The sequence below is a fragment of the Scheffersomyces stipitis genome, chromosome 1 (genome assembly GCF_000209165.1).
Source record: "Scheffersomyces stipitis CBS 6054 chromosome 1, whole genome shotgun sequence".
In the NCBI taxonomy this organism is placed as follows: domain Eukaryota; kingdom Fungi; phylum Ascomycota; class Pichiomycetes; order Serinales; family Debaryomycetaceae; genus Scheffersomyces; species Scheffersomyces stipitis.
In genome coordinates, this window is record NC_009068.1 from 2,385,202 (window position 1) to 2,399,386 (window position 14,185).

The 14,185-nt window shown below is 40.8% G+C and overlaps 5 protein-coding genes across 5 annotated transcripts; 1 reads left to right on the forward strand and 4 right to left on the reverse strand. All coding sequences in view use genetic code 12, as the record gives it.

Annotated features, from left to right (window-relative positions):
• Positions 1-30: 30 nt before the first annotated feature.
• On the reverse strand, positions 31-2,253 carry YND1 (Yeast Nucleoside Diphosphatase). Its single transcript, XM_001386994.1, has one exon. The coding sequence runs from the start codon at positions 2,139-2,141 to the stop codon at positions 105-107; it is 2,037 nt and encodes a 678-aa protein (XP_001387031.2). The 5' UTR covers positions 2,142-2,253; the 3' UTR covers positions 31-104.
• Positions 2,254-2,464: 211 nt separating this feature from the next.
• On the forward strand, positions 2,465-3,853 carry PICST_28892 (predicted protein; the record flags this gene model as incomplete). Its single annotated transcript, XM_001386759.1, has 2 exons — positions 2,465-2,737; positions 2,765-3,853. 2 exons carry the CDS (start codon positions 2,465-2,467, stop codon positions 3,851-3,853), a joined length of 1,362 nt encoding a protein of 453 aa, XP_001386796.2.
• A 913-nt stretch (positions 3,854-4,766) lies between these two features.
• PICST_28893 (oxidoreductase activity) lies at positions 4,767-6,005 on the reverse strand (the record flags this gene model as incomplete). The annotated part of the gene is made up of 1 exon (XM_001386995.1): positions 4,767-6,005. One exon carries the CDS (start codon positions 6,003-6,005, stop codon positions 4,767-4,769), a length of 1,239 nt encoding a protein of 412 aa, XP_001387032.1.
• Positions 6,006-7,081: 1,076 nt separating this feature from the next.
• Positions 7,082-11,226, reverse strand: PICST_81254 (predicted protein; the record flags this gene model as incomplete). Its single annotated transcript, XM_001386996.1, has 2 exons — positions 7,082-11,073; positions 11,146-11,226. The coding sequence occupies 2 exons, from the start codon at positions 11,224-11,226 to the stop codon at positions 7,108-7,110; spliced, it is 4,047 nt and encodes a 1,348-aa protein (XP_001387033.2).
• A 1,451-nt stretch (positions 11,227-12,677) lies between these two features.
• On the reverse strand, positions 12,678-13,259 carry PICST_40066 (predicted protein; the record flags this gene model as incomplete). The annotated part of the gene is made up of 1 exon (XM_001386997.1): positions 12,678-13,259. A coding segment is annotated over one exon (582 nt), but the record flags the coding sequence as incomplete, so codon positions are not given.
• Between the last annotated feature and the right edge of the window lie 926 nt (positions 13,260-14,185).

Sequence of the window (14,185 nt, forward strand, 5' to 3'; positions counted from 1 at the left end):
AATCACGCTTGTATTAGCTATGGTTACAAAAAAATGATATTGTCTATATTTTGGAGCCGTAGAAATGGCTGCGAAATCTAATATATTTTTTCTGATATATAAGTCTAAGTATTTCCCTTTCCCCTACTGAGCGAACTGTTACTGGGGATCCGATGCAACGAGTCTCGGCTAGAATTATCACCAAGTTGATAAATTTGCTGTGTATTTCGCATAGGAACCACAAACGGCTTGTTCATGAAGTTGTTGAAGCTCTTGCTTCCTTTGAGGGGTGGACTGATCGATGCTGGTGCTTCATTTCCAATATCTGCATTATCATTTAGGTTGATTGCGGACCTGGTTCGAAGAACAGAAGCCATCCTGTCATTAGAAGCCATTCTGGACATACCCCCTTCTTCCAAACTCATATTGGTCTCATTCTGACTCTCAAAGTCGCCGTAGCCTCGATGGGCATAAATGAACCTGTTGATAATGGGTACCTTAGATGCGGCAGTATTGTATGCTCTCTTCAAAGGAATGGGGATATGGAGTTTTCTTACCTTGTACCCCCACTTGGCAAAATGAGAGCGGCCAAAATGATAGACAAAGAAGAAAAGCAAGAGAACAATTACAATCGAGTATACGCTATGCATGTTTTCGTCTTCGTCATCGCTGTCGTTTTCATAATAGATTCCCGGACTTAAGCTGCCACCAGGAACGAATTGCTTTCCCGAAATCTCACTGGGATAAACACCTATCTGAGGACTATCCTCTTCAGCTGCTTTGATCTGGGAAGAAGCTACTTGTAAAATCTTACCTAAAGTCCAAGACAACTCATCGCCATTAACAGAATCAGCTGATTTGAAAGGAACGTGAACTTGCTCAGTTTCCTTCATTTCAGTTGTTTCTCCCTTGTCCTCGACATCTACGGCTAATCTGGGAAGATCAAAGCCCTCGTGCAAGACATTCATAACCCAGTTGGCCTTGAAACAGGCATCCTTCAAGAACTTGTCGGGGTCTAAATTGGAGTAGTGGCCCTTTTTGGAGTTCTTCAAGATGGTCTTCCAGTCGCTTTCACAGTAGCCGCGAACCTTCTCGTTGAACCCATGGTAGTTGTATTCTCCACCACTTTGGAAGATATCATTGGCAGTGTACCAGTATTCTGAAACCCCAACAAATTTGTCCTTCTCGAAGTTCAAACGAGGCCCATGGATTCCGTTAAACAAACATGGGTCATCCTTGCAAGGTTTGTTCTTCAAGAGCAAAGGGTATATAGACTTCGAACACGTCTCGTAGTTGCCTACGCCCTTAAACTTGTAGTTCTTGCCCTCGAAAGAGTGCGTCACTTCTGCACCTTTGGGTAAACAGGCATCGTCAACGTAATCTGGCACTTCGTCTGAACCAATAGAAGAAACCGCAATCAACTGATTCAAATATCTTCTTCTGGCTTCATTAGCTCCAAAACCTAACCAGGTTTCCACAAATACGTTCCACTCCTGGGTGGTCCCGTCTACATTACGTAATGTCACTTTGGACAAGTCATCGTTGTGTGCCTCAATCTCGGCTGCAGAGGACGGAACAAATGCAATCTGAGTCGATGCTCCTCCCATATCCATAAAGCCAATTGACTCGTGCAATTGTTTCGAAGTATCATAACTATTGAATTGGCCCATAAGATAATTGAGAGCCAACCACCCATAAATACCTTCGGTTTCTCCGTCTATGGTCTGAACAGCATCTTTGCAATCTTCTACTACGAACTTGGTGTGTTCCCTAATGCTGGAACAGGTTTCCTTCAAAATCTGCTTCTGGACTTTTTCTGGCAAAAGCCGCATTCCGGCCGTTGACAACACGTAGACAGGGGTATCTTGGATACTTTGTTGGGGAATTACTTCTTCAGCAAACTTCATTAACTTTGCATAGTGATCTGGCCATATCTTCTTGAAATTTTTCAGTTTCCCATAAGATGAGATACCAGGACTAATCTTCATAGACCACTTCTTGTCTCGTTCGATCTTGGGTGGCGACGTTAAGAGTGCCTTGTCCTTCTTGTGCATTGACTGGGTCTTGCTGGGATCTTCCCAGCGGTAGACTTGGATTCTGGAGCCTGACGAGCCTGAGTCTATGACAATTCCATACTTGTAGAGGTTGGGCGGAGGGGCCATCTTGAATCAAAAGAATGGAAAAGTAACGAATATGAACTAAAGGTAGATCTATGTGTATATTTATAGTGGATATGTGGATATCAGGAGTTCTTCTTTATCACGCTCTTTGTTGTTCGTTCTGGCTTCTAGAAGAAGGCTTGGATTTAACAGTCTCATGGAAAGACAAGGTGGAAAAATATTGGTGCGCGTTGTGGCCTGAAATTTCTGGGGATTATTAGTGTATAGTAATTTATTAGTATAGCTGTATGGAATCAAATATTTATTCTGATTTCAATATTCTAAATTGTGCTTCTAATTGTTTCCTTTCTATCTAGACAGTTGCCATGATAGTGCTTCCAAATACTCCACCACTACCTACAGCATTCAAAACAGCTTCTAAGCTCAATCCTTCTTTACTAGCTACAAGATCTGCTTTAGCCGTTCCAACTTTGGCAAGTTACCACGATTCCATTCGTTTTGCCGACAATTTGGATCGCTATCTCGAGGAAATCTTCAGTTACATACTGAACGAGAGTGGTCGTTCTGAATTGGACCACATAGTAAGTTATGCGTCTAAAACAATGGTTGTAAATACCTCGGAAATTCCCTGGTCGAATGTTAAACAAGCCGTTGGCAAAGAGAAGTCTGACATCTCCCACAACAACGAAAAACTCAAACTCAATAAACTCAACAAAGTCTTCAAAGCAATACCATCTACTGAAAAGGTAACCACCACTAACGGGCAATGGACTCTCGAAAACGAAATACAACTTGTATTGGTAGCTATTGCCTTTGTTTACATCAAGATAGGATCTGAGTTGACAAATGAGCTCATAGACGATGAGTCTGGCAATAGTTCAAGTCCAGAAATAAATGAAAAGTGGAAGCAGGTAGTCAATTTCTACAAGAAAGCTATTTCGTACACTTTATTTGGTATTCAGGTGAACAGTATAGCTCGTACACGCTTTAATGGAGCCATCTTTACTTTCATTCACAAGATCAGTGAGATCAACTTCCAGTTGTCCATTCTTTGTAAATCGTCATGGGTCAACCGCAATTCCTTCAGAGAATCTGGCTCATTTGCCATGACTAACAATGGTACTTTATCAAGAGTAGCGATATTCGTTCTAAATGAAATCAAGAATCTGAAGAGTCTTTTGGTAGAACTAGAATCATTCCCGGATATCGGCTTAAACTATAAGAATTGGCAGGACTATTTAGATCTTATGGAAAAGTACGCTAGTGCTTATGCTGGTTTATTTCTAGCTGTAGAAAATTACCAAAAGGACAAATTAGGTAACGCCATTGGCTTAGTACATTTCAGTTTACTCAACTTGCAAAGCAAGAATATCGATACAAACAGCAAGAAGCTTGCCGACAAGCTCAAGTCTAAGATAGCGACCAAGAAGAATGAGCATTTATTGAACAAGCTCGATTCAGTCTCGACCTTGAATATCAATAAGTCGCTTTTTAACGACAAATCAGGAGTGGTTCTCAATGACATTTCATATCTATTTGATCAGTTAATACATTTGAACTTGAAGCTTGAGAAAGAGAACAACACCCTCAAATTTGACACCATAGTCAACTGGCAAGACATCAGTAAGGATTCTAAATGGCCCTTGGGTAACAAGATCCCTGTATCAGACATCAAGCCATACCAGCCACTGGTGTTCAATGACGTAATCCAGGAAAAGCCTAAAGACTACTATGGTCGTGGGGCATACTACTAGGTTGGAGATTCCTAACTATGAACAGAGTAAAAGAGTCAACGACTGTGATACGACAGATTGCTAAGAAAACTATTTGATAATTACTAATCTTGTGATGCACAATATCTTAATCATTTACGACGGAATAGTATCGATCGATGATCTTTTGCACATCGGCTCTGAATCGATCCGATCTGCAAAATACGAGTCTATGAAAATATATGAAAAGAAACATACGTTTCTCAGCTGTTGAAGATTGAGAACTTGATTACGACATCGTATAGCAGTATAGATATTCAAGGGACAGTAGCTACATTGAGTACCCCAACGCCGTTTGGGGGAGTACTTGTGGAAGTTGGGAGATCTGCTTACTTTTTAGTTGGTGAGGCGAAACTCAATCCCGATAAATTAGTGTCTGATAATAATCAAGGCACTTTAACACGACCACCTCCCATTTGGGTATCTATGGCATTTGGTATAGAGCCTTATTTTTTGTGGGGAATATTAATCCGTTATCTGGATTTGTCAGTTTCTCCGCTTACCGCAGCTTATTATTGAGACAGAAGCGGACGGGACGGTTTCCTAATAAGTTGTAGCATCGTATGTGCTTTTAACGGGAACCTTATAGTAATGCTGTGGTGGACTACAATTCCAATTATGCTACATTTTTGAACGGCCGTACCTGTGGCGTCCATTTAGATTATGGACGGTATTCATCTTCATAATCCGAAGTTGTTCCATATTCCTGTAGATTAATTAGTTGCAAAATTGAGAAAACCAGTCGGCAAGAATTTACTTTAGCTACTACATCTTTTGGTCTGGACAACCTCTAAGATGTGACAATATCAAATCTATACTGAACTTACTGAGTGTCTAGCTGTATTCAACAATTCTGTATACTTCATAGTTCGTTTTGGCATAGTATGGGTCTAAACTAATCTAAGGACAATCCCAAAGCTTCTCTCTGAGACTTGGATTCGGCATCGTAGAAAGGAACCTCAGCCAATGAACTTACTCTCGTACCGTGTCTTGGTTCTTGGCCCTCGTAATCAAGAACAGCAAAATGCTGACTGATTCTGTTATCCCAAAGAGCAGAAGTACCCAAGCCTGGCTGGGATGGCTTCCAGTTGAACCTGACCTGGATGTCCAAGTTCTTTTCAAAGACATCAAACAAATACTCTAAGATGACCTTTGATTCACCTGGCTCTAAACCTACAATTCTGCTGGTCATAGCACGGTTGACATACAAGGACTTCCAGCCGGTAACAGGATGGGTTCTGATGATTGGGTGTTCCCTTTCAATGTGAACAGTACCCTTCAATGGGTTCTCACGATCAACGTACTTGTTAGCAGAGAAGTATACAGCCTTCTTCCCATCAAGGAATTCTTGCAAAGCTGGAGAAAGCTTGTCGTAAGCGGCATAACCAGAAGCCCAAACGGTGTCTCCCCCAACTTCAGGAATGGTATCATTGTGCAAATGAGTGATCCCTGGAGGTTGCAATTCGTGAACCAAGTCAGTGTGCCACCTCGAGGTGAAATGGTTCAAAGTCTTTCTGAAGGTGATAGGACCAAATTTCTTAAAAAGCTCAGGCCAGATGACCGTAATACCACGAATGCCAGGAACGTGAACCTGTTGAGGATGAACTTCAACTTTGCCGAAGTATTCGCCCAATTCGAACTGTTTCTGTGGAGACAAATCCTGATCTCTGAAGAAGACTACGACTCTCTCGGCAATCAAGAGGGCCAATTCATCTCTCTGTTGGTCCGTGAGTTCGCTCAATTGCAAACCTACAATCTCAGTACCAATGTGCTTTGTCAAATGTTTAACTTCCTTAGCAGCCCCCAACAATGCCTTCTTCTCCGGATCGGCCTTGGAACCTCTGTCAATAAACTCCCAAGGTGTGTTTCTGATGGCAGTAGCGTCGTCAATGAAAACCGGAATCTCCTCAGTAGGAGGTCTTTCAGGGTAACCACGAGAAATGTCGATTCCGTACTTTTCGAATCTTTTTCTGGTAGGCTCTGGAAGCTTGTCTACGGAGGAATCGGCAAATCCTCCCTTGAAGTTGGAAGTTCCATCACCAGTCCTTCCAACGCCTAAAGCGATCTTCTTAACACTCTCAGTGATAGAGTCTGCGGAGGTGTCCACTTGCTGGACTTGAACAGATGGAGCCATATTTGTCTCTTACAATAGTGTATATTGATTCTATTTCTGCTAGATACCGTATGTTCTGTTGGGAACAACTCTCGTTAAATAGATAAATTCGCAGCCATAGTTGATAGCGATTTCGCAATAAGTGTGGCTACACGGAAACCATTACCCAATCTATTCTAGTACTTAAATACCCCCTGCTGGCGATTGCGTAGTATCTGTCAAACTGAGCTTACTAATCACTTCTGAATATATACTAATTACACTGATTTATGTTTTGCAATTCATGGCAAACCGGAGATACTCTCCAGCCACACATTGGTGATACGAAAATGAAATATATTGTGTAGAAATAATCTAGTGTTACTATGGCTATGGGGCAGTACAGAATCGCTTCTTAATTGGATTCCACAGTAAATACATATTGCTATTCAATTCCGTTAGAAAAGTTCACATAGTTTACTTGTGATTCACTGAGCCCCTTATAGAAGAGTATGTATGTTGAGCCATACTAATACCCAAACAATCGTCCAATTGACAGATACTGAACCTTTATTTCTATTGTCTTTGCATTACCCAACCTTGCTGTACTTGCCTAGACTGCCACCGTTATCTCGACCGCCACGAACAAGACTAGTGATTAATTTGAAGACAAGTACAATCACTGATACGAGTACAAAGAGCATCAGGAGAAGTAAGGCCCATAGAATGAGGTTGATAACAAATGGTGAAAACAATGGATGATCTTGCAAATTATCTTGATAATTAAACATTCTAAATTAGTAGATAAAACTGATCTTGATAATAGAGTTCATTTGTTTATACTATGGACTTCCACCAGTTTATATTCTAGTCGCCCCAGCTTTACTGAAAGCCAACTATTCGAGTGGCATAATTTGATGTACACAGCCTATCTCAGTGAGGGGCATGAACCACCTTATCACGCAAAGTAGAACGCACTTACCATCAGGCTGTGTTATCGGTCATTAAACGTCTTCACCGGCAATGTAATGGTTCGTTTGTAATTCACACCTAAGGAACCAGAAGCCAGATATCTACCATTGGATTTACGCTGGTGCATGTCTATACGATGTGAGTGTCCTTAGTAATTCCTATATTACATATGCTAATGTATAGACTTAAAGATGGAATGGATCTCTTGTTTGCCGATGTTGTACTCGATATCTCTGTCAAAATCATTTCTCAAGATCTTGTTCAATCTAGTGAAATAGTTTACTGTAGAGTTCTCCATATCTTCCCAGAGTTTCTCAACAAGATCCTTTTCAAACATATCGCTGCCTGTGACATAGTGCTTTTCCAACTTCTTATAGATTTCGTGTACCTTCAAGCTCACTTCCTTCTGAGTGTAGCTGGCCAAAAGAGATTTGACATACTTCTTGTTGTACTTCTTCGGTCTGTTCAACTTATCGAGAGCTTCATAGTTATTGACAAACTCAATCAATTTGCCAATATTCTTCGTTAACAACTTCTGGAAATATGTATCTTCAACCTTCTTGAACACAGTCTCCAATCTAGCGTTCATATCTCTTGTAGACGAGGTGCCGTTATTGACGGAATCTAACTGTTCCAAAATATAGTAGATGTTCTGGATAATGCTGACATTTCTGTATTCCCTTTCTTTATCGTCCAAATCGTTGTTCTTCAACAATGGATCATCTCTCATGAACAAATGAATCAATGCCTCAGTGATTTGCTTATATGACAAATCAACCATTGATCTGACCGACGTGTTTCTGATTTCACGGTTATTCTCCAACGAAGATTCTGTGATCAATAACAACTGATTCACATTCTTCACCGATGGTAGCACTCCGCTCTTGGCAACAACAAGAGAATTGTTCAAAAGCTCGATTTGTCCTTCAATGAACTTAGTCCATGTATTCTTGTACTTTTCAATAGACTTCTTTAAGAAGTTAAACAAAAGGAACTCCTGGTTGGTCGATTGAGTACTATTGGACACCGTTTCTAAATAGATCAAAATCAATGGAATGTTCAATTCAACTGGATTGACCCTCTTCATAAAGATATTGATGAAGTTACCGAAAATAGTAGTCATATTGCCAATCAATTCATTGGTTGAATAGTTCTTGTTATCGTTCAAAGTCTCGACGTTTAACGATGGGAAATCATCGATCATTCTTCTACGTTCACTATAAGGATGAACCTTCATGAACTCGTCGTAATCAAAAGTGTCTCTGTCGTAATGAAAAAATGTTCCAACGAAAAACTGGATAATGGAAATAAGATCTTTGGATTCATCAATGATAGCCACAACAGCCTTCGGGTCTTCGATCTCATTGGAGTTCTTGGAGTACTTTCTCACGTTTTCAAGATGAGCTTGTTGTTTATGGTCATCAGATTCTTCCATATTTAATCCGAATCTCTTTCTCGATAATCTCAACGTTCTTGACTTTCTCAAATGGTTTTCATCCAAAACTTGAGATAGCCCATTCGAAGCAGTACTGTTGGAGTTATTGCTATAGTTAATGCGCTTTAATTTGCTTTTGATGAGACTCTCTAAGAAGTTGCTGATCAACGCGTTGAAGAACTGGTTCAATTCCTGGAATTCTATGGCTCCACACTCTTTCACAAAGTAAGTAATACCAGTGTAGATCAACATATTGTTCAATTCACGTAATAGAATATGAGGTTTGAATCTAATTAAATCAGATGAAGCTTGTTCAATCAACATCTTGAATTGAGACTTCGCAAAAAAGATGAAGTTCTTGATAAAACTCGATGTGACTCTTTCGTACGTAGCGTCAAATTGCTTCAACGCTCTCATGGAACTCAAATAAAAGTCGTCTTCTGTCGGATCATGTTTGATTGTACTTAAAGCGTTGAACAAATCAAGCAAGGCTAATTCCAAATTCTCCAACTTGTTCAACCTGTCGAATTCAGTGAATCCCTCGATAATTCTCAAATCGTCACTGTTAACACTCACTTTTGACAAGATACCTCTCAAGTCGTTGTACAACAACTTTCTGTTGATTGACTTTACTTGTAGACCCTGTGAGTTGTTCTCAATTGTGTCTACTTCCAGCGACAAGAATTTGAAGTCAATCTCCATCTTTTTGAAGATGTGGCTCAAATTCTCTACCTCATTGATGGAAGTGCCTACATCTTTCGAAACGTTGCTGCTGCCAAAATTCAAACCAATCAACTCTCTGACGTTCTGCTGTTTTACGTTGTTAAGCTCTCTGGTCAACTTCTTGATAAGTGAATCGCTATCGTCCGTAATTGACCATTTCAAATCATCAAACAACTCCTCAACTTCAGGATCCTTCTCCAACTTTTCCCCATCTTTCTTGACGATATTGAGTCCAGGTTCTGACTGAAGCGTGTCGTGAGTATACATTGTCCCTTCATCAAAAGAATACTTTTGGTTCGACTCTAATGTATCGTCTATCAGCGATTGGGTGATATTCCTGGCTGAAATATCTGGATCAATCTGACCCAAATTGGCTGATTCATCTACAGATAAATTGGCATCTTCTTTACTCTTACTAATATGAGAGTCAAGCATGTTTTCTATCTCTTGAATCGACGAGTTGATAGTACTTGTGTGATATTCTCCATTAGGAGGCTGGGAGAGTTCAGAGAGTCCAAGTCCCTTATCTATAGGTTCGGTCTCAATAGGATCCTTTTTTGAAGCGCCTTTGAAGTTCTCGCTATCGCTTTCATCAGTGATTTCTTCAATTCCGAAATCTGGAGACTTTGCGGATGAAGCAATCCCTGGATGCTCTGGGATACGCTCTGCAAAATTTTGAATGATTTCAGACTCCGTCTTAGAATTTTCAACGCTGGGTAAATTTTCAGCTTCCAAATGGTCCTGGAGTTGCATTCCCAATGCTGCTACGGTCTCAAGTGGCTCTGAAAAATTACGGTGTTCTACGACCTCATGCTCCGGAATGGGCTTGAAGTTTCTTAATGGCGAAGTTTCTCGTGCCTGTTTGGCATACTCATGCAATTTGTCTGGCGAATACTGCTCTTTAGGCTCAAAAACAAAGCTCTGTGAATCATTGTTGACGATATCGCTTGTAGTGCTCATGTTATTGAGAGGTGACCTCTGTTGGTATGGATGGTTACCTGAATTGTTAGAGTATCTAGATGTATCTGGAGTTGATTTGTTCAAGTCCTCATTTATAGCGTTGAACTTGTTCATGTTACTTGTTGGTGTTTTATTGTAGTTGCTCGAAGGAGAGTTAACATTTTCTGAAGATTGTCTTTTATCCGAAATCGGAAGTGAAGACTGTGACGAAAACGAAGGCCTGTCCACTTGCATCACCATCATCGGCTTGGCCGGCAACTTTCCGTTGGAAGTGAAGTCAAAGTCCTTGTAGAAATCAGGCGACAAATCCTGTTGATGCTGAGGAGGTGGAGGTGGAATAGAGACATCCTTGGTGTGATTTTCTGCTCTTGATGCATCTGGAGCCAGATCATTAAGTACAACATCGCTACTAGAAGCTTCAAGAGGTTTCAGGGGACTTCCTGTCAACTGCTTTTTCGTAGCTGTTGGAGCAAGTTTGAAGTCCAGAAGTGAAAAACCGTGCAATTCTGGATATCTTCCCATAAACCCTCCGTAGTAAGATGTCAAAGCCCGTGAGAATTTCCACAACCTTTCTACACCTTCGTCTGTTTGCCAATAGTAGTCTTTGTTAAGCGTGAGGATGAAACTAGTTTCAGATGTACGACGTATGGCCTTCAATTCGTCCATATCCCAAGTTCTCCCGATCTGGTATACGTTCTTTGCTTCATTATACTTTCCTTTCTGGAGAAGAACTCTTCCCGAGTACTTGACACAAATGGCGAGAATACGATTCTTCACCGTGCCGATCTTATTTGGGGGAAGATTTGAAGGAGGTGGCAGCGAAGGATATGATGAAAACTCTGCTATGTGGATATGGGTCTGATACGACGTCTCTGGGAATTTCCTGCCATCCTTCAGTACGAGCATTTTGGAATAGCAATCGTGGATTAGTTTATCCGCTACGAGTCTACGTTGGCGTTGAGCATCTAGATTTTGCGCCAGAGGACGACGTGCTTGCTGTTGATTAGTTTGTTGATGATTCTGGCTATTTTGTGTGTTTTGGCTCGTGTTAGGGTTGGTTCTGGCGACAACAGGATTGAGCATTGTCCTAACTGGATAATGGCCCTGCTGAGATGTTGGCTGCGGTGGTCGCTGTTGGGGTCGAGCCGAGTTGGGCTGTGCTCTGGGCAACATGGTCAATTGACTTGGAAATGAATGGTTGGTGAAAGAACTGAAAATTAGAGGTAAGTGGATTTATTCAAGTAAATGAAATAAATGATTCGCAATAAAAACTCAGCAAATAATTCTGGCGAGGTGGTGAGAATTAGCGAGAATTCAGTAGTGGGAATCAAAATAGTGAGAATTCAGCTCAGTACGAGAACCAGACTGAACAGAAAATCGTACAGAATGACAGTTGAGAGCCAGTGCGAGTGAGTGTGGATGCAGAATCACAGAATGCAATCAACAACAGCTTTGCACGACTGGTGAAGTGCACGAGATGGGTAATAGACTGAAAGAAATCCCCAGGAGATACTAGGATTATACTGGAGGAGAGTATACTGGCAGAGTGAGCTGACTGTAAGTGAAAATACTACAGAGTCTGTCGAAATGATCTGGTGATAATGAAGACTGTAGTGGTTCAGTAGAATAAAGAAGCAGAAGTATCACGGAAGAGGATTTTCGACTATAAATACTATTTCTACGTCCTATATGGCTGCAACTCGAGTGTAAACAAACAGCTGTGGATCGAATTGCTAGTTTTTTGTTTTGGTCTAATTCCTACCATATTGATTATTTCTGTTATTCCTATGGCTTGTGGTCTTGACTTTCACGGAAGCATATTAGAATCGTATAATCATACAATTATGTGGTCTTTTGTTTTTGCACAACTTTTGCTCTTCTTATCGTTCTTTATTCTGCTTCAAGATGGTCCATAACGTGATCTATTCTCTATTGAACCCTCCATCACACTACGCTGTTTTGTCTATACCGCCGTTTGGGTCTATCACGACACGTCTCCAGAAATTCACACCTGCCGTGTTCCTGCGACTGGGAGCCCTGAATCTATAACTGGCTAATCGGGTACTAATCCTGGAACACGCTGAAGATTTCGTACATGAAGGCACGTCCTCTAAAGCTTCGGCACGTCTATTCCTTAATTTATTTTCTGTTGAAACCAACATCTACTCTTGAATGGTGTTCACAGATGATGATTCTCAGCTTAGATAACGGTAGCGACATAAGCTAAAAAGCAAAATTGGCCGATTCTGAACTTGAAATCATCTTTATACTATATTTTATTGGAATTTCAGTTGTATTTCAGAACATATGTACTGAATTCTCTTTCTCGAAGACATCAGTTTCATCGTCTTTAAAATTCTGTATTATATATTATTATACTGCTCTATGAATGACTATCACTTCTTCTTGCCCTTTCCGCCCTTCTTCTTCTTGGACTTCTTAGCCGAACCCTTTTCCTGAGTCAGCTCTTCCTCCTCGGCTTCTCCTTCTTCATCATCTTCGGCCTCTTCTTCAGTCTCCTTCTTTTCTTCCTTTACTTCTTCTTTTGCTTCTTCCTTCTTTTCTTCCTTCACTACTTCCTTCGTAACACGCTTTGGAGCCGGTTTGATGACTGGCTGCTCTGATTGATCCACCAAATACTCCCACAACTTCGCATATTCTTCAGATCTGGAGTCAATAGCCAGAAGTCTTCTTCTCAATGCTTCGTTGAAACAAATCTCCTGAACAGTAGGGAAGAAAGTCTGGACCCAGCCCTTCTTGTAGGTTTCACACTCCTGTACAATTTCCTTCAACTCAATCTCTTGCAATTTGGCCTGGATTTGAAACTGCTTGTAAACGTCGTCACCAATCAATCCATCCTCGTACAACTTGTTGAAAATAGGCTCGTTTTCTTTCAACTTCATGGATCTTCTGATAGCTTCGGCCCCTCTTCTCAATAAAGCAGCCTTCAAAACTTTGTCGTGAGGCTTATTTTCTTTGGCTACATTGGGATCAGCTGCCAGCTGCTTCAATGACTCGTATATTTTGGCTGGCTGGTTGTCGGGAAAGATAGGCTCAATGCTAACTAACTTGTTCAATCTGTTTCTTCTGTAACGTATGGAAAAAACGATGAAGACCCCCAACAAAATCGCCACGTAGATCAACGGCGTAAACACCGAGATTCTTATCTGCTCCGTAACCGGAGGCTCTCCCGTTTCTTCAGCCATTCTTGTGCAACTATTGAAGAGGATTAAGAATCATTTATGGTTTTTCATTTGGTGAACTTTTCAACAAACACGTCAACGCGAATATATGCAGGTTATGATTGGGGCCAACGTATTGCTCACATCCATGCCGCAACGTATTACAAGTATTGAGTAGTTCTATAGATATAATTGTTATGATTGTATGTGGTCACCGCTGTCATATTCATGGTTGATACTAATGGTGTCCAACAGAGGCAGGTACTTCCAATTGTGCCAATTCTCGGGGTTTCTTCTATGGGTAGGGCCGAAGCAGCGAGCCAAATCACCGTAGACACCGCTATCAGTGCCAATAAAAGTACTCAGAGAGAACCAAAACTGGCTGATATCCAGTAAGGAGAGATTTCCTTGTTTCGTTAAACAACCTGGACTTGTCGCCGTATTTTAGAGTTACATCTTGTTCTTGAGCAGGCCACTGGTCAGCAATAGAATGGATAGCCTCTTTTAGTTGAGCATTTCAACAGTAGATAACTCAATTTGTGGCACTGATTATGATGAAAATTGTAGTGAAATTGACGTCTATATTCTCTGAACGATAAGAACTCCATCTATCAATAAAATGTAGAAATTAGCAGTTGCTTTACTCCATGGTTTACAAGGATCTCTAAATACTGTTTGGATCTTGATACTGTATATTGTGCCTTTACTTATTAAGGCTTAAGAATTAAAACTTGCTAGGTGAAACTATCCCTTCTATTAATGGCTGCTATGAAAGTTCAGACTCTGCTCCATCTAGTCTGGTTTAACTCAATTCTAAGAAGGCTTTTAGTTCCTTAGAGAATGCTAGTCGCTAAGTATGTATACGGTCTCTCACGTGATCATTTTCACAATTTAACTTGAATATACGTCTATATCCACACTAAGTAGAAGCAACCATCACAATAACATTA